Here is a 24,891-nt window from a genome sequence, read left to right as displayed (position 1 = left end):
GTTAGAGATGACTGGCTGTACGAGACAATTTTGCGTATGGAAAAGAGGATCCGTCTGGAGGGCATTTTGTTTGAAAACCCTGGAAATAGGCAAGTTGTGAGGGTGAAAAGGGAGGATAAGAACTCCTATCATTTCATTATCACCTCTGTGGAAAGATTACAGGAAACATGGTCGTAAAGCATGAACCCCTTTTAAATAGTTTAAAACCTATTGTTCCCTCCCAGTAGGCTCACAACGGTAGTAAACATACCTAGTAGGCTCAAGGTGGTTGTTCTTCATGGAGTTGATGTCGCAAAGGCTAGTTTCAGCTCAAATGAGGACAGTTGACACTGATTTACAAAGAATGTCCTTTTGCACATTCTGGTATGACATAGTGATATAGTGCAATTCTGGTCTGCTGTGCTGGTAGGTGGTATCACACAAGGGACTGATGTCTACAACATTTCTAAAATGGCATAAAAATATGTCAGTTTAATGTAGTTGTAGTTTAAAGTAGACCGTCCGAGAGTAAGAGCAAAATAATATATAGGTCAAACATTAAGATGGTGTTTCAACTTTATTGCTAGAAGTGGCTTGGGGTTATATCCGCTTGTACGGTATAGGGTTGGAACAAATTGCTGCAAATAAAAATGATGCAGTTTTTCAGTCTCCCAGGCTATATCTACAGAGTGATATTGATACAACATTTGATAGAGCATTGTTTTGGATAAAGTTGGTTTTCACAATTCTACTTTCTGTCAGTGAAATGAAAATAATTCATAGGAGTCAAAAAAGGGGTATTTTTCAGATTCAGTTTGTTCTAAAGAAGTTCTAAGAGTACAGGTTCAGAACAGGATGTCTCGCTAAATTTCAGAACGGAAGATAACCTGTCTTGGCACTATTGAATTTGTCATTTTTTGCAATAAACACAAAACAATTATATTTTAAAGAACAGTAGTTTATGTCACATTTAAGACATCACATAATTTAAATGTATCTTGCCTTGGCAATGTTGATTACTGTGTTCATTGTTATTACAGCCAAACTCTGCATTATAAATTATTCAGTGTACCTAATACAAATTGTGTGAACGAGGGTACAAATAGCCCTGTGTACGAAGTACTTGTGCTACATGCACCCACACCATTGTGTTTTGTGTAATGAAGTTGCCAGGTAGCTCTCCTCCAGTTCTGAGTGTAGGACCTCTGATAAGTATTTCAACAGCCGCACAATGTCTTCTGAATTTTAAACAGATGGTTTGAATTGGTTTAGAATGCATTGCGTTTCTTGCAGTGATCAGCCATTATGAGAGGCAAAATGTTTCAGTTCTCACAAAATTAGGATCCCCACTGTGAATTCTTCCATGGCGATTAAATTATGTGTACTGTTAGGCTTAATCTTCTAGTGTCACATCTGAAGCAGCAATAACAAAAAAGAAAATGATCAACTTCAGTATTTTAGCTGTAGTTCAGTTAGAGGTGGAGCAACCATACAGCTACATTCTTACTTGTTTAATTATGTTTTTTGTTTTTGTTGTGGGAGAAGTATGTGTGTGAAAGATTAACCGGGGTTAAAGGAAGGAAGACAGATATGTTCATGTTGTTTCCTGTATTGCTTTGCCGGTCAACTTGGGAGTGTATCCACACAAAGAGATGGAAATAACTAGGATTAAGAGATGTACACTTCACCTTTGTGGGAGTGGCATTATGTAGAACTGCCTTTTTTTCCTGAGCACTGAGGCCCAGTCCCTGCGGAGTCCTCTGTGTTCACAGAAGGCACAGTAATGGTGCCAGGCTGAGACGTGTCTGTCTGCGTTGTAGATGAGAACACGCCCTCCCCAGAGCCCAACAACCTATTGGAGCAGTAGGAGAAGTGGAAATAATAACTGCTCATAAGAATTCTTATCACCTCATCATCCCCTCTGTGGAAAGCTTAAGGAAAACGTCAGTCATAAAGCCTGAACCCCTCAATGAGATTACAGCTGCTTTTTCTTGATAAGAAAACAGCACAAGGAAGTAATCTTAGTTTCAGAGCCCCGTTAGGAAGTTTGGATGTGTCTGTTTGAATTGTTTCCATTTAATGTTTGTTGTTGTTCTTCACAATAGAGCCTTAAAGCTGCACGAAATGCTTTACTCATATCTTTTGTAATAAAAATGAGTGGGGGCATCATAGGACAGTGGGAAAATCACTGGTCTGATAACTGATATTGTGGGTTCCCGTTCCTGCAGCACATCTGCTGTTGTACCTTGAGTGAGATGCTTTATGCCAACTGCTCCCAGCAGTTACGCCACCTAGCTGTGCTAGGAAATAATCTCTGCAATGGAATAGAATCCCTTTCTACAGTGAAGTCCACTGTGCTTTCATCCATTTAACACCATGCAAACCTGAATGAGTTCTGATCCAGTAAGGTGCTGCTGCTCAGATATGGAAATTGCCAAATTCACATGAGCACTGAGGGATTAGGACTGGCCTAGGGTTAGATATTGTACACTTAACAATCATGCAATATGCGTGTTTGCATTACATGGCATCTAGTCCTGAATACTTGGATGTTCCCCTCTCTCTAATTTCCAGCACAAAAACCTGTAAAAATAGAAACGTTGCTCCATATCAGTGTATTCTCCCAAATTATTTTTTGGAGCAAGACTTCATGTCCCAGGTTTGTCCTTGTTTTCCATATTGCAAGCCAGTGTCCTGAAAGAATTCAGAAACCTGTGAAATGAAATGTCCTAGTGTCATGGTATAATGTCAGTTTTGCTGCCTTGTTCAATTCTCCTATCAGTACCAAGAGGTACAGTATGAAACTCTTGTTTTTCAATTTGTTGTGAAAACGTAGTGCTGGTTCTAAAACTATGTTTGCTAAATGGGATTAAAATAAGAAAGGAGGCTTCTCAAGGCCTGAACTTCAGTAATGACGGTGAATTAGCAGTGGCAGTGCAGGAGACACTGAGGGAACATTCTGCAGCATTTGATCAGGAGAACATTCAGATCCCTGTGAACCAGCTGACAGACATGTATACATGAGTCTGTTTGTATAGATGAGTCTATAAGTCTTCTCCACAAGAGAAGCATGTACAGTATTTGGAGGATAATTCACAAATCCTCTTTCCTTATTGCCTTGACGTCTTAATCGAAATACGCCTTTTTTAAAATAAACCAACACTTACTGTTTTTTTGAATTTGCTGGGAAAAACTTAATTTATAAAAGAGTAGACAAACACCTGGATTATGTTTAGTGTGTGAAATATCAAACATTTGAAGATACGAAAACTATGGATAAGAATGGGACAAAAGCAGAAATGGCAAAAAAAGCTGCTAGTGAAAAATACATAGTAGGTTTTTAATTTGACACTCGTTTCCAACGTCTGGACAATGTGTGGAAGCAACATGAAGTACTAAATAGGATAAAATATATTTAACAGGAATTTACTTAATTGAAGGGTATGGTAATGTTAGAATGATACAGTGCACTAGTAGAACCTCATTGTGAATACTGTTTACAATTTTGGTCATCGTGTTGCCTCACAGATATTGCGGCTCCGGAATCAATCCAGCGAATCGCAACTAGATAACTTCCCTGGATTAAAAGAACATGCAGCTCTGAAAGCTAAAGCAACAATGTGTTGAACAATTGTCTTGAACAAAAAAGATGGACAGGGACCTGGTTCGGGCTTTGAAAGGGTCGAAGGGGAACCAAAAGGCACCCTGTGGACTTCTTCAGAATCAGGAGTAAACCACAAGGCACAGGTCACGAACGGAGACTATGTGGAAGCACTGTAATGTACGTTTTGAACTGAGAACATTAATCGCTTTTTTATGCAAGGGCCTGTGGGTATATGGAACAAGCTATCCAGCTACCTACACCAAAGCTGGTACCGTGGCTTCTGTTAAGAAGCAGTGGAGTGTCTGAGATCTCTTAGTTATGTTTGCAAACCCTTCTTATGCACTTGTGTGGGAGTAAGTCCACTCATGCTTTCGCATGCTTCAGAAAGTCATTTTATTGAAAAAAAACTCGACTGTCTCTCTTTATGTTGCGTTGTTTGATCTCCGACATTGATCTTTCGTTTAATTAACAACATGAACCCTCCCGCCAACCCTCATCCACCCCCTTACAGTTCGATTGCAATCTGTGTCTTTATGGGGCCTTGTGGGATATAAGTTTGCTTTTCTCCATTATTCCTCTTAAGTTGTGAGTGCTCCTGTGGGCTGCTTGCCCTTTCTGCTTTCCTCCTCCTAAATGCAAGATAGTTTAGCGTGTTAAGAATCGCTGTATGCTAGTCTTCGAAAGCAGTAGACATTTTTAGCCAGGTAATTATTCTGGGGGAAAAAAAAGTTAATCTGCTAGCAACTGCTTTCTCTTCTTTTGTTTCCTGTTATGATTTTCTTAAAGCTGCAGTGATCCTTTAACTTTGGTCACCTAGCTGAACTGATGGTTCCGAAAGAAAAGCTGGAGGAGTTGTTGTGTGTTACTTGCCCATGTCTGTCCCTAGGGTAAAAATGGGACCGTGAGTCACATAATAGGGTGTTTCTGTATCAGTACTTCGTAAGGATAGAGATTGATAACCTTCAATTTACTGTGTCCTTACCACTCAAAAAGCAAATCATTTAAAGTCTGAATTCAAGAAACAGGCATATGAAACTTGGAAAATACGAAGCCTCCTTCGGTCTGTTAGAGGAGGCCTGTACAGGAGCACAGAATCCTGCCTATTGTCATTGCTATTTTTAGGAGCATCAGAGCACCACGTGCAGGATATCACAGCGCTCTATTGATCCAGTTCTGATGTATTTTTCATGAAAGCCACAATTCAACACTATGTTGTACACCGTGTTTTAATTTTTTCTCTCCCTCCACTGGACTGGGGAGATTGTGGCCACAGCCCTTGCTAAGAGGAAAGCCGATACTTCAGTGTTTGGAGCAGTATTGACTGCATTTGTCTGAGTGAGGATGTCCGTAGAGGTTTGCAAACATTTAAAGATGATTTCCAGGGAGTGGTGCATTGCAGAGTCTGGCTTTCTGTGGTTCCCCCCCCCACGGACTGGCTGGAGATCCCTTTTTTTCTGACATAGCCAGTCCAAGTAAAACAAAATATCCCCTTTTTTCCTATTAAGATGTCCCCCCCCCTCCCCAAAACCAGTGCTCTTTTGTTTCTGAAATAGCGTATCGAATTCTTGGAAGAGCCCCTGATATGCTTGTGCTCTGGCCATGCCCTGGCTGTCAGTGAGGCGCGGGAGCGGTCTTGTTGCGCTGGAATAGCTGTATTCAAGCAGGCGTCCTGAAGCTCCTTCTGAGCTGGAGGTGCACGTGATCACCCAGTGGCGTTCACAGGGTTAACGGCAGCAGGAGCAGCTGAGCTGCGATGCTGCATCAGAGCCGCTGTCTGTCTCTGTCATTTGTGGTTTCCAAGGAGGGGGTGGGTGATGTGTGCGCTTTGCTGTTCCCGTTCGAAAGGGCTTGACGAAGGCTGGCAGTGTCTGTGAGAGCTCACGGTCCAGGAATGGGTAGGGAGGGCCTCCTCAAAAGGCACCTGGAATGCTTTTCGTGGGAAGCTGGGGCACTGACCCTGAGCCCCTGTGGTAGGGTCAGCCCTTGTTACATGGACCTCTTTAGCTCAGCTGTCAACTGAACTCTCCTCTCAGCGCTCATCTGAGTCTGGAAGTTCTGATGTCTTTAGATGAAAAGAAGATTTTTTGTTTAGTTGTATAGTCAGTCATTTGCTAGGAAAAAGAGCCTGTTTTATATTAAATATATATATAAGCCAGTTGTTTAGAAGGAGATAAAACAAGCATGCATCTTCTGTGCGAGTAAGTGTCTGGGAGTGTGTGTGTGTGAGATTCTGGGTGTGCGTTAGCAAGCGCAACTGAGAGAGAGAGGAAGGCAGCGACAGAGAGAGAGTGCTCACTCGGACAACAGAAAGGAGCCTCTCACAGTGCTGTTTGTGCCGTTGCCTAGACGATCGCTGGCTCCCGGTAGAGGGAATGTCTGGCTCCAGGAAGGAGTTTGACGTGAAGCAGATCTTGCGAATCAGATGGCGGTGGTTCGGCCATCCCACGTCCCCGCCACCAACCGGCCTGGCCGAGGAAGAGCAGCCAGGGGAATTCTGGTTCAGGGGAACTGGGGGTCACCCCTCTAACGGTGGGGCCCCCGCCGGCAGCAGCAGTGGTAGAAAGTTTTTGGAGCCCGGGAACGTACCGCTGCCCTTGGCCGCGATGGGCTGCCCTCACCCCACCAGCCAGCGGGACTGTGCCAGCCCTTCACTCCATCCCGGGGCTGCTCCTTTGGAGGTGCCCTGCCTGGAGTTCACAGCGGAGGGTTGCCAGGGGGCACAGGCCCCTGACGGTCCCGAGACAGAGGACGCCGGAGGGAGCGAGGAGGAGGAGAACGACTCCGACAGCAGCTCCTGCAGGTACTGGGGCAGCAGGTGTCCCTCTGTGGCTCTTTCCCAGTAGTGACAACTCGGCTGTTCAAGAGCAGGGGGGGAGGGGTTTGTATTAGATGGGCCGGGAGCTGTCACTTTCGAAATTGGAGAGAAACTTTTCTGTACTAAGAAGCCAAGCAAGAAACTGATCCTCTCGACAGCTCACAGAGCAGAAGGAGTAGGTGTTTTTTTTTGCCGTGAGGCTTGAATTCTGTAACATTTAAAAGTGAAAACTCGATTATTTCTGTGAGTGGTGGTAGGATTCAGAAGTACTTTTTGTCTTTGTCATTAGATGCACTTCTTTTACTTCTTTGTACGAATGTCGTTACAGTTTTGTGTTCAGAAATTGTCTACTGAAGATGTGCTTTGCTTGGGTAAATGTGGTGTTGCTAATCACTCACAGCTTGCCCTACACTAGTAGTATGTATTCCAGAAGCTGTTTTAAAGCTGGCTAATAAAAAAAATGTTTTTAGCAACCTGCAAACAATTTTTTAAGATATTTTTTTCATCAAAGGAATTTGCAATGAAGGACTGATTGAGGATGGTTTACGCTGTTATGCAATGTCAAAGGATTATGCATCTATGTCATCCCATTAAATCATTTTCGTTTCTAAGCAATGCCTCAAGATGAATTGGAAATATATTGTTTTGTTTTGCTCTCCTGTCCTGTAACTTATAAAGGTAATGTGTACTTGCTTGCAGGCGTAAGTTTGTGCAGACTGTTATATATCCGTTGGATCACAGGGCCATTAGAACATCTTTGTTTATTTGGATTTGTTGGTGCCTCACGTGATGTGATGGCATAGCTATAATCCAGAGTAAGTATGGGTGTGTACGTCTGTGCAGATGTTATAATTCCTCTTGCCGGTTTGATTGGAGGTTCGGAGCCTGTATCCCGTAATTCACGACTTTCTGCGCCATCGAGACGCAGATTAGCATCACGTTGCGGACAGGAACGCCTTACAGAGAAAACATCTTGCCGTGAAAACACAGCAGCTGCTTTCCAGCGTCCCGCCACAACGCTTTAGTTGCCTCGGCTCGTTCTCTTTTTTCTTTCTTTTTGTTACTCGGTGCTATAAATTGTGGTCCTGATGAAGCCATCCCTCGTTAAAGTGGGAATTAATTACTGTCTGCCGATAACCGGGCTCTTATCGGGACTCTTGTAAAGTGCAGCTGAGCAGATGATGAGCAATGCAGCGAGCGACTCCTCCATCAGAGCTGCGCTGAAAGCTGACCGCTACACGCTCCAGTCCCTCTGTGTGATCTATGAGCTGTGCAGACCTTCCCCTTTTCCACTCCATCAATACTTCTGTCTATGCTGAAGGAGTTGCGTGCTAACAAGATGAATTACGTCTGCCATGCTCCCGTTAACTTAGTTACAGACTTTCAAGACAGATGTGTCTCATTTCACAAGGGCATGAAGCAGTGCTGCTGCTGCATTCACATGCGAGAAACTCTTAACCATTTATCCAACGCGCTTTTCTCTAGAGATGAGTCTGACGTCTGCATGGGCCCTTCTGGATGGTCTTTAGGTTTTTAAACAAGTCATTTAAATTTGCGATGCACTTTATAGTTCCTCTAAACAAAGAGTATGGAATGTCTACATCCCTGTGGTCCCCGGAGCGCCACACTCAGAATTCATCAGTTTGTAGGGGCTTAGAAACATGTAGGTTTTGATAAATGACATCTCCTTAATTGGTTCAATTAAGTCATGAATGTCCACTTACGATCCTCAAGAGCTACAGGCTGTTGGTGTTTTCATTTCAGATAACCGATAAATAACTTAATTGAACAAATCACCTGCTTATGTGTTCAAAGCGTTTAGAAATTGAGGATTTCTGATCAATCCATAAAGCCACTGTAATATTGCATCCTTCGGAATCGGCACTTGTAAAGAAGGCATAAAACACTGTGCAATTGTACAGTAGAACACAGAGCTGAAAAAAAGAATCACTCAGGAAATTAACTAACTAAAACCAGGGGCAAATTAAATTGATAACTTAAAACTCTTAAAATCTTCTAACGGATTTAAACAGTGAGTTCCACAATTGTGGCGTTGCATGAATTTCGCTCTGTTGCTCATTGCATGACGTCTGATATTAGGTAGACCAAGAGGACCTAAATTACTGGATGTCAATTAATAATTGCATGCACCCCACCTAATAGTAGTAATAATAATACAAAACGGGCAACAACATGCACTTTTCATCCAAGTGGATCCAACAGAGCTTTACATGTAGGAGAAGATCCGCTTCGTCCACTAGTGCGGTGCAGCGCCACCTGCTCCTAGCCAGGGACAACACCCCAGCTCTTCTGAATGGTGCCTTGACACTCAGGGCTCTCTGTTTAACAGCTCACCCGAACAGCACAAGTACAGTACAATGCCAGTTCAATTAAGAACACTCCCTTAAGTGGCCCTGCTGGGGGTGACGTCAGTCAGCTAAGCAGCGACGACACGTTTCTTGTAAGACGCAGCGCAAGTGAAAACTGCACAGGTGTCATTTTGTTTTAAATGAAAGCTTAAGATTTCAGCCCAGGTTACTTCCTCACCGCCTTGACGTGGCGGTTTCCGCTGGGCCGTTCCCTCTCGGATTTGGGGCTGTTCACTGCGCTGGTTGCTCCTCTGCAAACAGCCTCAGGTGGAGAAGAGCTGTAGGGGAAGGAAGCAGTGTGGCACAAGGCTCCGAAGTGTAGCGCTCTGTGCAGCACGTTTATACCCCCCACCTCTAGCACTGACAGCCTGTGTTCTGTTCTGCAGTACTGAGATCACACACAAGTACCTTTTATTTGCCTTGTCTTGAAAGTAGGTCATATTTAAATGTCTTAACATTACCATTTTGTGTTTAATACGTGAGTAATGTGATTATAAAATGCATTCTGACAAAACCTAGAACTCTGCTGTAAGTTGTAGCAGAAAACTGTTTTTTCTGTTTTTTACTTGTTTTAACAAGAAGGAGGGTATTGTGATATTAAGAATGTTGTATTTTGTGACTTGCTGCCCGTGTAGAACTTGCCTTCCCTATTAGTCCCTATAGTCATGGAGAAAGGGACGGAGAAGGAGGGGAGATTTCTTAGGAAGTATTTCTGTTGACTTTTTTATTTTTGGTCACTTGCAGTAAGAGGAGGTGAACTAGACAATAGTACTGAGTGCAGGCCAGACCTGTTCCTGAAGGTGTTCTAGGCCTTATTTAAATACAATAATGAGTACTAATGTTAATTCCACTCTGAATTGCATAAATGTTGAGTTTTCTTCAACAGAGCCTTCTTCAGGCTTAACAGCGTTGAAGTCAATACCCTAGCCTATTTTAAGAAGTGGCCGGATGAGATTTTTATTGCAGATCAATTAGCTACTAGCAATAAAGTACACTAGCAATAAATGTGTCAGATGGCTTCCTGTTGTTTGTAATCTTTCATACGGTCTTTTGAGTTTGGGCCAACCTTTTCAGTGCAATCTGAAATGTCAGAATGCTTCATTTTAAGCACTCGGTTTTCAAAACAGAATGAAAAGCAGCTGCCCTCATCGTGCTCATCACTTAATGATGCGTTTGACTCAGAGCACCCATCAGTGAATAACATGGTTTCCTTGTCCTTGTTTGGACATTTCCTTTGTCTTAAGACAAAATGTTTGCCCATGACTCATTCACAGTCGTGTTTATGTTTCATAACAATCAAGTCGCCTAGAAAGATTAGTGCTCATGGCTGGACGACTTGATGCCACCAGTCAGGGCTCTGTGCTACTACAGCGCTGTCACACAGTGACAGAAAAAGGTTCACCGTGCCATGAATTTGCCTTCTCTCACAAATGATGACATTTGCCAAATTCTGCCAGCTCCGGTACTCATGATCATTTAATTGAACATGAACCCAAGAAACCCAGCCTGCTTTATTGTCCTGCAGACTGTATGTTAATTTAAATATTTAGTAGTTTATATCTTAACTCTCATGCACAATTCATTAAAATTCTTGCTCGCCAATAAAACAGTCATTTCTTCTGGAGCTTGTGTTTCCTGACATTGTCTGTTGCTATTCAAATGCAGCTAATCTTCTTAGATTGTGCTGAATTGTAATTGCATTTATCCAAAAGGGATATGACAATACTACAAGCTTCTTATGCAGAGATCAATCTAGTTAACACAGTTTCAGCCTGCTGTGTTTTCCTTTAGGAGTTCTTAGTTTCTCTCACTAGAGTTTTTTTTAAGTCATGACTTAAGCAATGGCATGACTGATTGTTTATTAAAATATGCAGACTACGCTTGCTGGATTTCAAGGCAGGTAGCGTATGGAGGAAAGAGTGTTTTGTACCGTTTGTACCGAGGTTAACAGTATGGGTGACACACTATGTTGGTATTCAATTTTTTTCTCTTTACATTTCAATTTCTTCTCAGTTTAAAGCATGGATGTTTTTGGTGTATAGTGCAGTATGGTGCACATTTTTGGACCATGTGTAACATTATATTTTGCACAAGTAAAATGTTTTACATTTTACACAAACAGACCAAACCTTGTTAAGAAACGAGTACTACATGACACCCATGGTTTGGAGAAAGATACAATACAACTCACTAGTATCTTTCTCCAAACCATGGGTGTAGAAGGAATTTAGGATGAACATGCCCCCCATTTTTAATTGCTCAAATTGTGTTGCTTCACTCTGTTTGTGTCAGGGTAAAGTGCCCTAGAACACAGATAAAACAGAACGTAAATGACACTTTATTATTATTTTTGATGTCTTCACTCAAACACAGGAAATAAGATCTTCAAAGCCTGCATAGTAGATGTGCAGGAAGTGCATTTAAATTAGTACAGAGAGCCCGTCAGGCTTTTTGATGTGACCTATGATTTAAGGACAGCAATGTCTTTCTTGAGTTATCTTTGCACGACTTACACTATTCCCTAACCCTCCTTTGCAAAGCTAAGTCAAGAGATTTAGTTGTTGGTACGACAATTGGCTTGCATTGTTGCATAGTTTTATTCCATTGTAATATTTTGAGTTTTCAAGTGCTCATGCTTTGGCCTGACCTTGGGCTAGGTTCTTTGTAGTGTTTTTTATTCCTGCATTTTGCTAGAACAGCCTTAAGAATTTGTTTAATTTGCATCTGTTTTGTTTCCTCTGACCACAAATGCATTTCTAATGTTGTTGTCCTCATTGTGCTCCGGTGTATTACTAGATCTCCTCATTATGTGCCAGTCTTCCACATTAGTTCCAGAGTTAAAAGGCACTGTGATGAAGTGAGAGGGGGGCTTTGTGAGAGAGCCACCATCTGGGCTCAAAACTCAGGCCCTGTGGTGTGGCCTTGAGCCAAGATGGCCGTCTGTTTACAAGCTCCAGCAGGGAGGTGAGAGAGAGCACTCCTCCCGGTAATGGAATGGTATGGTTTACAGGCCTGTGGGACTCAGTGAGATAGGGAGGTTTGAGAAAATACAACTAATTGCATGATAGTTACTAAAGAAGGGGTGGATCAGGCATATGTTGCTCAAGAAGAAGGGACAGGATGATTCGGAATGCACACGCTGTGATGCTGATGATAAATGAAGGAGCATTCTGCTGTATGGAACTGTGTCTGTACTTTATTAATATTGAATGTATATTACTGCTGGCCATAGCAATAAATATGCGGTAGTTCCCGTTCTTGCGTTTCCTTTTAATATGCTCTTCAGAGGTCTTTCAGAGGCTAGTAAGTCCGTCAATCTAAACATCACACTTAAGAAAATTAAAAGTACTTAAAAATAAACCAGCTGCCATTTTTTTGGGGGGGGGGTTCTTTTCATTGTTTTTTTTTTTCATTTCATTTGTTCACAACCCATTCCTTTGAAGTCCTAGGGATCTGTGAATCTGCACTGCAGATATGTGCTGTGACACAATACCCCGGGCTCCAGGAGAGCTTGGTTTTCTAAAGTGAGGTGGTACCACACGTTGGGGGAAAAAAAAAAGACAAGCTGTCTTTATTTAGATCTAACTCGGCCAAAGTTGCACACAGCAGAATCCGCTCAGCCCTGAGGAAGCAGGGAGCCACGGTTTGGCTGTTCCAGCAGAGAGCCTCACAGCCACAAGGAGCTGCAGTGAGAGATGCACACAGAGAACTTCAAAGGCAGGCTTATCCCGCTCATTCACTAATGCTGCATATTCTGAACTCCTTGTCAGGGTATGTTTATACAATTTGGTGTGAATTAGTTGGGAAAGGAACTTAAACATAAAGTTTAGTGCTAATGGCAGGATTTCTATTTCATTCGAAACACATCTCAAACAAAAGGGAGGAACCACATATGTTAATGCAAACATAGCAGCGTTTCTACAGAATTTCCCCTTCTTTGTGAAAGGAAGGACCTGTCAGGGCAGATTAAGCAAATTAGCAAGTTTCACCTCAAAGCAGAGCGAACAAAAGTCAAAATGCAAAATAAATCTGCACGTGAAGGCAAGATTAATAGAGTGATTTTGAATAAATTGAGCTAGAGAGCAAAAATGTGATGTACCTGTACTTTTGAAAATAAGATACATAAGGAAATTTACATATCAAAGACACAAAGGAGTCTTTTTCTCGGGACAGGGCAACAGATTAAATTAGGAAACTGTGGGTTCAGTCCTAAAACGAAGCAGCAGTAGCTCTGAATATTTTTTTTGTGTGTTTGCTGGGCTGCTGTGTGTACATCCTGTAACAGTGCCCAGATACATCCTGTAGTTTCTCATTATATTTTTCACTTCGGGTTCATCATCATTTCTGCCTGAGCCTGGTCACCGCCTCAGGCAGTACAGACATTAGGACATGTCATTCTCTCTTGTTATCAGTGTGAGCATGATGAACACTATTTTCCACAACAGTAGGAGACTCGGTAGTTCCATGCATTCATTATGCTGTGACTCTCGAGAGCGTACCACAAACTGCAAAGTTTGTATCAGTCATGCTCTGATTACTCTGATCACTTTGTTCTCTATGCCGATATTCTCGTTATTTATATCTTTTTAACTCATTTGAAGTGACATCTTTCTTCTACAATGTTAAGGACAAGATGTGGATTCACATCGGCTGATGACTAACGCAAGACCCAATTAATTCCATATCCGAGGAAACATAATCGGGTAACTTGTCCTCTTTTGGGATACTTTTTTGGAGGAAAAATGTGGTGGTGACAGACCAAAGCTGATGTGCCTAATTAAAACCGACTTTGAAGGAGGAGCCCTAAAAGTTTAAGATTCAACCATCTTTCCCGCATTAGAAGGATTAAACAGCTTCTCAAAGAAGTCAGAGCTATATTTCTTCCTCTATATTAGACCAGAGAGTCCCCCACTGTTGGAGCTGCATGTATGCATCTATTTATGTTTGCTCATCTGCGAGAAGCATTTGTAACATTGTAACTTTTCCTCCATGCATCTTTATTCCATGTTTTCAGCAACTACATTGGATAGATGTTTGAAATACGAAAAATCTCTTTTTCCTATAAGATAAGAGAAGATCACTTTACTGGCCACAGATAATTTCTTGTATCAGTTATAAGACTCTTTCATGTCATATACACTGAAGCAGCCTTGATTGTGGGGAAAAGTGTCTGAGAGCTCTACTGAGAATCTGCTTGAGGTAAAATGCAACTCTGGGAACTCAAGGTATCAAAAGCAGCTCATACCTGCAACATTCGAAGGGGTCACTGTGCAGTAAGGTATCAAACTATAGAAGAGGGGTTATACACTTCCTACCTACAATACAACCATGGTAAAACCAAGGATACCATAGTAAAAATAGCAAAAGAGTAAAGTAAGGGAGTAAACAAACCACAGTGAGGTCATGGGAAATTATTGAAAAAGGTAAACGCATTGATACACCATGAAACGCCAGGCTGTAGAAGGGTCTGTGCGTGACTTCAATAGAGTAAAAACTGCTGAGGGAGAAAAACGTGCAAAACAATTTCAATTTTTGGGAGCAAGATTTGTGCCAAACCCTGGAGCACTTTCATAAGAGCCAATGCCAGAATCTGTCATGTGTTTCTCGTGCAGGACCTCCAATAGCTGCCACACGGTGTCTTCATGCCACACTATGGAGACCTGTGCTTCTGAGGAATTCTTCCAGGCCTTGAACCACGCTGAGCTCACCTTCAGGAAGATGGAGAGCTACCTGAGACACAAGCAGCTGTGCGACGTGGTGCTGGTGGCGGGCGAGCGCAGGATCCCCGCTCACAGGTGAGGGCAGCTCTGTGCACGTTACAGGTGTCCACACTGCAGATGTGGACCAGCTGTAAACCGCGTCTGAGGAGCAGGATGGAAAGAAAATAAACAGTCAAGTAAGTCTTGAAGACTGTGGCTTCCCTTTTCTGTTTTGTCTCTACCTACTTTTTTTTCTTTTCTCTTTCTCCTTTGCTTTTCTCTTCCCAATCTCCAAATTCCTTTTTCCTACCCCTTTATTCCTGTTTTTATATTATTGGTTGGGTTTACACTGTTTAGGTACCAACTGTTTCGTGCCATGATGATTGTTCAGACGTGTTCATTATTGTATATGGTGCCATGTAATATTCTTTCTTTTCCCTGAAAAACCAATAAACAAATTGAGCATGAACTAAGCTATAACAATATCCTTGAGGCTGATGTTCTCACTTCTGGACTCCAGGATGTGGTCAGTTCTGGTTTTGGGATACTGTGTTGAAATCCTGCGTTTCGATGACCTCACCCATGACAGTTGGTCAGAATATGTCTTAATTTGTCGTCTCAAACTGGGAGAAACAATGCTAGAAAGAACTAGTAGCACTCAAGAACGGTTGCAATTTCACATAATTTTTGTCTGCGTGTGCTCCATTTTCCAATGACCATGTACAGTATCTTCTGCTACATACTACTCTTCTTTCTTAAATGTGTTTATTTTGTCATTCGCAGTCCTTCTGTTTTAATGTTGTTGTTTTTTTGCACCTACTATTTTGTTTGATTTTACACCTACTGTTAAGCGCTTTCAGGTTCTATTTTTAAAGGTACTGTATAAACCTTCTTCTTATTTTTATTATTATCATCATCATCATCAAATAAAATTCTTAGAAGCTCAGCGCTGTAATTAAGAGTCTTGAAAGACACTCCCACATCTTCCTTAAATGATCAGGGAACACGGTTTTCCTCATAATAGTCATGTAAATAGTCTTGGGGGTTTGATATGAATCTTAATGCTTCAGTAAAGAAACAACTCAAACCATAATTAACAATTCCTTTAATAGAGAAGAGAGCAGGTCTTCTTACTGTACATGGATGAGCTGAAATCTGTATTGAAATATTCTGCACTGGAGAGCGCAGCATTGAATAGAACTTGAAGGCTACTGCACACTGCTTGAACGGAGAGAAGTATTCTTAGTATAATTGCATCCTGCTTGTTAATCTCTCTCAGGCCACATCAAAGCCCGTGTATCTGTCAGACTGCTGATTCACTGTGGAATCCCTTATAATAAGGGCCCAACAGTCTTTCCCATCCTATCATATAAGATAAGTGGCATCGTCTTATCTGCCGTGTGGTCTCAGCAGTTGCTTTATTCACTACACAGTGAGAGCTTCATTATGGAAAACAGAGAGTTTTGGATATTATCTGCTGTACCATAGGGAGAACACAGAAAATTGTGAAACATTGGTAAACATAAAGACGTGATCATGATGGTAAATGAAAAATAATGCAAATAAAGAGACTAAATGCCACACTGGACTAAACTGCAGAAATGGCTGTGTATATTTACCATGGTCCGATGACAAGCTAAGTAGGTCCTCTCATTACTGTGTGCATATCCAACTGCTGCGCTATGATTTGTGGCCTTCATACATTTATAGGGACTTGCATCATGCCCCAAAAAGGTTTGTGATGTTTTAATGGAAGGCCTTTCACTTAACTGAAATCTCTTAGTATATAAGCCGAGTACTGTGTGATTGCTGTGTACATGTGTGGATCATTGCTTTCTTAGCTGTGTCCTTTTTAAGACCGGGGATGTGGTGTCAAAACCATGCTTCTGTAGTACCTTGTTCTGGTTAGGAGAACTGTCTGTTGGAAGGAATCCCAGCACTCTTTCTTTTAATTCTCAGAGGATTTAGCGGTTTTGTGAAATGTTGCCAAAGGGGACTATGTTTTCTGCATCCATCAAACCAAAAATAAAACCCTTGAAACGGTTCACCTTTCCAAAATTAAGGTCCACCTAGCCTGTAGGAAGGAGAGAATAGGACACTTATTTATCCACAAGGTCTCTGTGGAGTATTTGCTACGTCATCCCTTAGCTCCTATGGGCATTTTCCCCCATTATTTGCTGTGTGCATCAGTATGTGAAATGTTCTTGTGTCAGTATTTCAATTTTGTACTGTATATCTGAAAATATGAAGTACAAAGGAAAACCTTCGAGTTTTCAGTGGGCATGCAGCTTTTTCTTGCATTTTTTCAACCAGTATTTTTTTATGTGCTTTAACAGCAGCAGAGATTTAGTTGACTTTGTTCCATCAAGGCCTGTCCTGTTTTTTTCTGCAGTTGGCCTGCAGTGTGTGAGCTGCTTTTCTGTTACTACCTAGTTTATGTGAGGTTGCTAGTTAACTAGTTTATGTGAGGTTGCCCTACAGCACCTCAAGCTGCCTTGGAATTCCTGCGCTTTCGTTACATCATGCCACTGTATTCAGCTTCAAGTTTCATGTGCTTTGGGAGAAGAAAATGTTTGTGTTGAATCCAAACCCCACTCCCAACTCTCCCGGGTCATCATCTCTAGTGGCAAGTGGAGAAAGAAGTCTGGAAAAGAGAAGTTGAAGTTGAGCTGTTGTGTAAATGAGCTGAAAAGAACCAAAAAAGATGAGCCTGTCAGACATCTGTCTATATCATGGAATCCTAATAAATTCTGTCACACCCTCAAGTAGGTTTGTTTTGTTGTTCGGTGACGCTGTTGACTTGGTGATGAAACAAGAATATAATGGGAGTATTGTACCACACAAGACTCTGACGGCACAGTGTGATTCTTATCTGTGTTTTCCTAGCTGCGAGGTCTTGTATCAAAGTCAGCACAGGGATGCTTCTACCTTACTTTTATTGAATTTGTAGCCACAGAAGATTTAATAACCTGGTGTTTTGCTTCATTAGTGTCCCGTTTTACCTCAGCCGGCTACCCTGGGTCAGGAACTCCCAAGGATGACACATTGTTGTCCCTGACTGTTTATCTTATGACTTGCGCTGCGCAATACTGTTGCAGTTACAGTGTAACCTTTTTAGAATCTCTTTAAGCGCGACGATTTATCAAGTCCATTGCTCTTTCTCTTTGATGTTTTTGTTCATATTTCATCCACGTTGTGAATAAATCTAGAGGGCGCTGGATGTACAGCCTCTAAATACTGACAGTGCTGACCTTTACCAGCCTGCGAAGTCTGTAACGGGCATGAAGAATCTGATCAGGTTTCCCACAGCCACACAGTTCCCACTGTCTTTAGAGTGCCAAGTGTATTGCTTCAAATAAGACCAAATCAATTAGTCAATCGATTAGTAATAATTTCACCATCACATCCCACACAATAAATTCTTATCACAGCTGTGTAGTTGTTTAATATAATGATTTTCTATATAATATGAATTCCATGCTCGTTTGTGATAGCTATTATAACTCAAATACTAATGTGCTGAGCAGCCACTGTGCCAGTGGGTAACGGTTTGTGCTTAAATTGAGCCAGTCCACCTGTCACTTTAATTTTCCTTTTTCTTAACTTAGAACCACTGTTATTTTCTTTTAATGCTGCTCCTTATTTAGAATCTCCAATGATCTGGCAGGCTGACCACAACGCCGCACGTTCACAGCAGAGCACAGCTCAGCCAACTGCAAGCCAACCAACCGCTGTTGTTGCTCAGCAATTGGTGTGCCAAGCTAGAGATTCAAACTAGTAGTGTATTTGGAGCCCAGTGAGAGCCTTAACTTAACCTTAACCGGTTGACTGGTCACTCAGGATTACTCAATTCCAGTGATTTCTGATTAGAGTGAAACACCCTGCCCCAAGAGTCATTGATGTAATTGTTTTCTGCTTAGCTGAAATGAAGACAGAGCAGGCTAGAACCTGCTCGTTCTGGATTGTGCCTGTACACTGGTCAGAAGGCACAGTGAAGTCAACAGTTGCAAACTCTCGCTTCACGGTGGCTGTAACACCAGCGCAGTGGCAGGTTCCAGAGACGTATCAAATAAAAAAAACGCTAGCTTTTAAATCAGATCCTTTAGAAATGAGTCCAGATTGAAAACTGACATAATTAGTAGCTATTGCTACGCTTTTTTTTTTACAAATTCAGAGGACATTTGGTTAGAACAGCTTGTAGCAAAATAGATTGTGCCTAAATGATCTCGCTTTTGAGGCTGCATTCCCCTGTAATCGAGTCTGTGCTGCAGCCACCTGTTTTACCAGATGGGAGAGTGAGGAAAGTCAAGGAAACTGTTGTAAGTACTGGTCATCGTAATTGGTCATTGGGTTTCGTCTTCTTGGAGGCCATGGAGAGATTTGATTGAAAATCCCACCATTGCGAATCAACACACTGGATACTGCCCAGTAATGTCAAATTGCAAAACTAGACAGTATGAAACCAAAAAACACAAAACTCAGTTAACTGCAGAGATGTTTGGTAAAAAATGAGTAACCTTCTAGCTATGATACAAGAAATACAATGGTGGTCCCTTGTTGACACTTGAGCTGGCTTAAGCCATCTAAAATCATTTAAATTATTGATAAAGTACATCAGAGGCATAATGCTGAAAAATGCAGAGCACACAGTATTTGTGTAAATATTTAAATACTGTCTGTAGAGCTATCTGCCAGATTCTACAGTATATGGATACACTGCTGGACTGTAAAAGAAGTCAGCGTGTATTTTTATAGACACCAGGGAGTTTCCACTCCGCTTTGAGCAGAGAATTTCCTCTTTCCGTTGTGTTACGGAAACCGTACAAAGTGCTTTCTCAGGATGGCTTCACTTGTTCCCAGTGCAGAAGAGAAAACCGGAGGGGATGTTCGTGGAAATTAAAATAAAGATTTGAAAAAGTGGCAGTGCTGATTTAATTTGGTTTGTATCACCATGTGCAGTGGAAAGTAATTTGAGACAAGGTTCTGGACTTGTACACTAGTCCATCCTGTTAGCAGGTTGACACCCCAGTAATGCTGATGACAATCAGTACTGCTAACAGACTGAAGCAGTTGGGGTAATGAACAGAGCCTTGTCTGAGGTGACGGTAGCAATGTACACACTGGAGGAGGAACTTACCCTGTGCAGGTGAAAGTTTTCTCATGCTTGAACTATTTTTCTGTAAAACCATACCTGCTTCTGTGTGGCCTCACAGGAGTCAGACTTGGGAGCGGTGAAGGAATTTCTTGAGTAAGCCTGAATCTATAATTCATGCGGAGAGGGAGCCAGTGGAACTGGCAGAGCTTCTCTCGTCTCACTGACACCTCAAAGGGCAATATGACAAGCCCACAATAAGAAAGGACAGACAGAAACGGGGCCCGGCTCACCCTCTTTCCTTGCGACCTTTCTGCCCCTGCCAGGCTGGTCCTGTCCTCGGTCTCGGACTACTTTGCGGCCATGTTCACCAGTGACGTCCGGGAGGCGAAACAAGAGGAAGTCAAGATGGAGGGTGTGGAACCCAGTGCGCTGTGGGCTCTGGTACAGTACGCCTACACAGGTACTAAGAGAGGGAGAAGGGCTATACTCTCCTGCACAGTGCCAGACACAAGATTGATTGTAACCCAGCGCAGAAGGTGCTGAAACACTTACAGGATATACCACTTTTACAGCCATTTAAACATCTAGTTTTCGCTCGTTTACAGTGTGAACTAGTTTTCCTGTTGCTCAGGGTCTTGTCCCCCTGTCTGATATGTGAAAAACAGAGTCACACAGCAGTTATTCAGATATCACGGATCATAAGTATCTCTCTACGTTTGCTAAAATACATTTGGCGGTAACGGTATCATTTAAAAATAAATGCTCCTTCTGTAGTTCTGTTCCTAGAATGTTTCTGCTTCATCTTGTTGGCAAGATATGATATCATGTTGACATGGTTAAATGTATGATGTTTTTCATCTGGCTTCTGTCTATCAGACTGTACACATAGACTTCCAAAGTGTTTTTTCTGCTCTCTATGGCTCAGACTTTGATTCACAGATCAATAGGGTCTTTCTGGGAATGTGATTGGATAATAAGGTCACATGACTTCTCTTGCCTTCACCTCGCATTGCGCATTTGCAGCACAGCTTTGAGGTATTATACTGTCGAGGTGAATTAAATAAAGCAGCAACAGAAAAGAAAACCTCATACATTTTGGGTGAAAAACATGCCAATCATGCTGCTGCCATTGCTCATTCATTTGACTTACCTGACTGCTGTGTGTTCTAGTGGCGGACTGGTAACTGAGCTCATTCTGGCACGTGGATGTTTGAAATACTGTCACTGTGGTACATTGTGACACTTGTGTGTTGTGTGACACACTGTCACTGATGAACATTGTGACGCCTTGTGTGTGTTGTTCCACACTGCCAGTGCGGTGACACCCGTGCATTTTTTTATGCACTGTGAGAGTGCTACATTGTAACGCCTGTGCTTTGTGTGACACACTGTCAGTGTGGGACATTGGGACATTATGACGCCTGTGTGTGTTGTGTTACACATTGTCAGTGTGGTACATTGTGACACATGTGCTTTGTGTGACACACTGTCACTGTGACGCCTGTGTGTGTTATGTGGTCCGCTGTTAGTTTGGTTAACTGTGAGGCCTGTGTGTTGTGTTATACACTGTCAGTGTGGTACATTGTGACACATGTGCTTTGTGTGACACACTGTCACTGTGACGCCTGTGTGTGTTATGTGGTCCGCTGTTAGTTTGGTTAACTGTGAGGCCTGTGTGTTGTGTTATACACTGTCAGTGTGGTACATTGTGACACATGTGCTTTGTGTGACACACTGTCACTGTGACGCCTGTGTGTGTTATGTGGTCCGCTGTTAGTTTGGTTAACTGTGAGGCCTGTGTGTTGTGTTATACACTGTCAGTGTGGTACATTGTGACACATGTGCTTTGTGTGACACACTGTCACTGTGACGCCTGTCTGTGTTATGTGGTCCGCTGTTAGTTTGGTTAACTGTGACGCCTGTCTGTGTTATGTGGTCCGCTGTTAGTTTGGTTAACTGTGAGGCCTGTGTGTTGTGTTCTACACTGTCAGTGTGGTACATTGTGAAGCCCGTGTGACGCACAGCCACTTGTGACCCATTTGTGAAGTCTATACAAGTCTGTGCCCTTTCCGCAGGTCGTCTGGAGCTGCGAGAGGAGACCATCGAGAGCCTGCTGTCCACAGCCTGCCTGCTGCAGCTGTCCCCCGTGGTGGAGGCCTGCTGTCGCTTCCTCATGAAGCAGCTCCACCCCTCCAACTGCCTGGGAATCCGCTCCTTCGCCGATGCCCAGGGCTGCACCGACCTGCACCGGGTGGCGCACAACTACACCATGGTGGGCACCTGCTAGGGCACCTTCCAGCCTCCCGCGGGCACTCCTGCACAAACTGTCTAGTGATGGGAAAAAAAGACTCTGAAGGGCTCATTTCCGAGAAGCACTTTGCAAAACCTAGAAGGCACCACTTTTGGTTATCTAAAAGGTCAGATTCATTAAACAGCTGTTGGAATGAGAGTGGAACCTTCTGTGATTTCCTAACTCTCTAATTCAGTTTACATGCTTTGGTTAAGTGATCTTTTGCTGGCGCGCTGGGGGCTAATTTATTTATTTAAGGACGCCGTGTTTCAATATGCATGGATGTGTAGTTCTTTGGGGGAATCCATGACTCCTTACGTGTTACAAGTGCCTCCTGATGTTTAGCCCTGAATGTCAGTGCTCTTAATTTCCATTTGTGTCTTCAGGGTCGTGTTCTCCACTTGAAGGTCCATTAGCTGGGGAAACAAGTCCTTGTGCAAAAAAGGCCTTTGCCAGAGAAGAGGCCTACAGTTGTGACTGTAAGACACTATGAGTTGCAGATGTTGTTGTTGCTAATGTACTTATTTATCCCAATTAGGCTTAGGGTTTCACTGCAACCTTGCCGAAACCAGTATAAGATGTGGATCTGAGCTTAACATCTGGATCTGAAGTTTGCAGGCTAAAGATTTTATATAGACAGGACTGGAATCTAAGAGTCAGACAGAAAGCTTTTTCTAAAACAACAAAACTAGTGGTTTTGAAGTTTGTTTATTTGGGAGTTGGACAGCCTAATCTCCTCGGCGCCGATAGTTCAGGGGTGTTTAAGATTTTCATCTCACAACAGGACCAATAGTTTGAAGTAGTTTTTTTTTTAACAGAACAATGATGCTCAGCTCAATTCTCTTTCTCAATCTATGTTCTGCTTCTCACTTTGTGTGGGTTTGAAGTGATTGAATTTGAAGGCAAGAACAAAATACAACCCTTGTAATTAATTAGTCATGCCAGATGGATGGCTTTACTTCCTTTATTATGTTTGATTTTATTGGGTTACAACTGGGACTCCAATTTCACTGTGGTAATAATGGATAATTCACTGAGGCAGTGCCTCTGTTCTCACTTTAGGTTGTCATAGAAACTGTCTATAAAAAGACACTGTTTTTTTCTGTATAATTATTAATAAGCCATAATCCAGAAGCCATTAACTTGTTTATAAAGCTGTAACATACTATAACTGCGTTGTATAAATCGGTGAAGGATAAACAGGATTCGTATTATAGTTTAATCATAGTGGTTTAAAAAATGTAGTTTATTGTGGCTTAGTGGACAGGTGTATAATTCTGTACCCCATTGCTGACCAGTGTGTAGGTGAATATGCTTTATACTCTGATCTTCTGTATTGTTTTTAGCTTTGCTGTTATATTAATTTCTTTTCCCCTTCCTCTGTCTTCCTTTGTAATCATAGTTGGAATTAAATGTAATTGTTTAGAATTGTTGTTGTACTGTATAATGTGTGGCTACACAGTCTAACTCCTGCTGGGAAAAAAAAGGTTTAAATATCTGCCCAGTGGCACAAGAAATGAGCTGTCAGTGATGTCATGGTTTAATCCACGGTAAAGCTTAGAGAAGCTTACTCTTATGCCCCAGCACTAGAGTATTGAAAAAGTAAAGTAAATACCATGGGAAAATCTAAAAAATATTGTGCTGCTGTACAGTGGTAGACGATTATTAGAACAAAGTCTTGAAATTGAACTAGTTGTTGTTGTAATGAGGTAGATGTATCTCTTTATGGTTGGTTTCTTGAGTCACACATTTTTTAAAGGTGCCAGGAAAGCCAGCAACAATAAAAAGCCTGTAGGATGAGAGTCAGTCAACAGGGATACCTGAGTGCATAGGGTTTAAACACGTTCATAGGACATTTCACAGTGAGCTCCAGGGCTACAGCTGTCCAAAAGAAATGTACACACTTGCACTAAACTGTGTGTCCTCACTCTTTACCCCCTGCACTCTACCATTACTGTATTATCCTGTTACTGTATCTCAATTGATGAGTTTAAAATGGGGATCTAGTTTTGTCTGGTCACCTTTAAGACGACCAAAAGCAGAATAATATGGCCTTTTGTCATGCAGATCGCCTGTCTGTAAGCATGAGTATGCCTGTGACGGTGTGTGTCTGATTGACAGTGACAGCCCAGCTCCAAGCTGTTGGCTTATACATGGAATGCAGACTGTTTGATAAGGAAATGAAAAGGACTACATTCTCCCTGAGATTACCGATACCACTAGAGCTTTCTATCAAACAGGCTTTCTCCGGTAATTATTTCCTCCATCGCTGGCTAATCTGTGCAATCACAGCTCTTGTAATAGCCTTTATGTGTCACAGAGAGAGTCCATTAGAGAGCTTGAGGGGAGGCCTGGCGTGGAATTAATACACTGTACTGCCAGCCGAGATTATAAACAAAGCAAGTCAGATCCCATGCAGCCACAACAGAGCTTCACAATTAAAGATAAGTAGCGGACAGATGTTGTCGAACAGTGAAGCATTTTTTTGTCCATCGGTCACAGTTTATGTGTTGGCTGCAGAGAAAATTTAAACGTTATTGGCTTAGAGCTGAGTGATACATGCATTAAATGTTAGGACTATGGTCATTTCTTCTGTCATCCACAAGAACAGGGAATTAAATTGAATGCCCTTTCATTATGACAGTCACACTAGGAGACATTTACAGGATGTGCATGCAATAAACTATCAACGCCCTGCAGAAAAGATCCCTGTGCATGTAAATGCCCACTCGGAGGTGAACATGCTTTACATATTAAGCACAACCATTCACAGCTTGTTGAGTTTTAATATATGTCTATATTTCATCTGATGGGTTCATTCAAAGGAGTCAATGCACTTGTAGTGAGAGCTGATGAACTGGGGTTGAGACACCCCATCTGAGATCTAGCTTTGCATCCTCCTGATAACAGTGCTGCAAACTAGGTCGCCCTTCTGAAGTATCTCCAAAAAAACTTCAGAACTTTGTTGACTGTACAAAACTCTATTTATAACAATAGCAGTCTTTACAAAGACAGAGATGCCTAAGTAAAAGTGATTGCT

The 24,891-nt window shown here is 42.1% G+C and overlaps 1 protein-coding gene across 3 annotated transcripts in view; it reads left to right on the top strand.

The window, feature by feature from the left end:
- Positions 1-24,891, top strand: part of klhl5 (kelch-like family member 5) — a 79,340-nt gene that overhangs the window by 37,618 nt on the left and 16,831 nt on the right. The window contains exons 4-7 of one of the 3 annotated variants that reach the window (XM_069191744.1): positions 13,395-13,470; positions 14,380-14,562; positions 19,885-20,021; positions 21,637-21,833. In XM_069191744.1, the coding sequence (XP_069047845.1) occupies positions 14,420-14,562; positions 19,885-20,021; positions 21,637-21,833 (477 nt within the window). In that variant the 5' untranslated portion in view covers positions 13,395-13,470; positions 14,380-14,419. Of the gene's footprint in view, positions 1-5,412; positions 6,384-13,394; positions 13,471-14,379; positions 14,563-19,884; positions 20,022-21,636; positions 21,834-24,891 lie in introns of those variants that run through there. The other 2 variants (XM_006629926.3, XM_015345830.2) reach the window with 2 other exon arrangements.

Source organism: Lepisosteus oculatus, chromosome 1, assembly GCF_040954835.1.
Source record: "Lepisosteus oculatus isolate fLepOcu1 chromosome 1, fLepOcu1.hap2, whole genome shotgun sequence".
NCBI lineage: Eukaryota > Metazoa > Chordata > Actinopteri > Semionotiformes > Lepisosteidae > Lepisosteus > Lepisosteus oculatus.
Note: the sequence above shows the minus strand (reverse complement) of the source record. Positions and strands in the feature narration are given on the sequence as shown.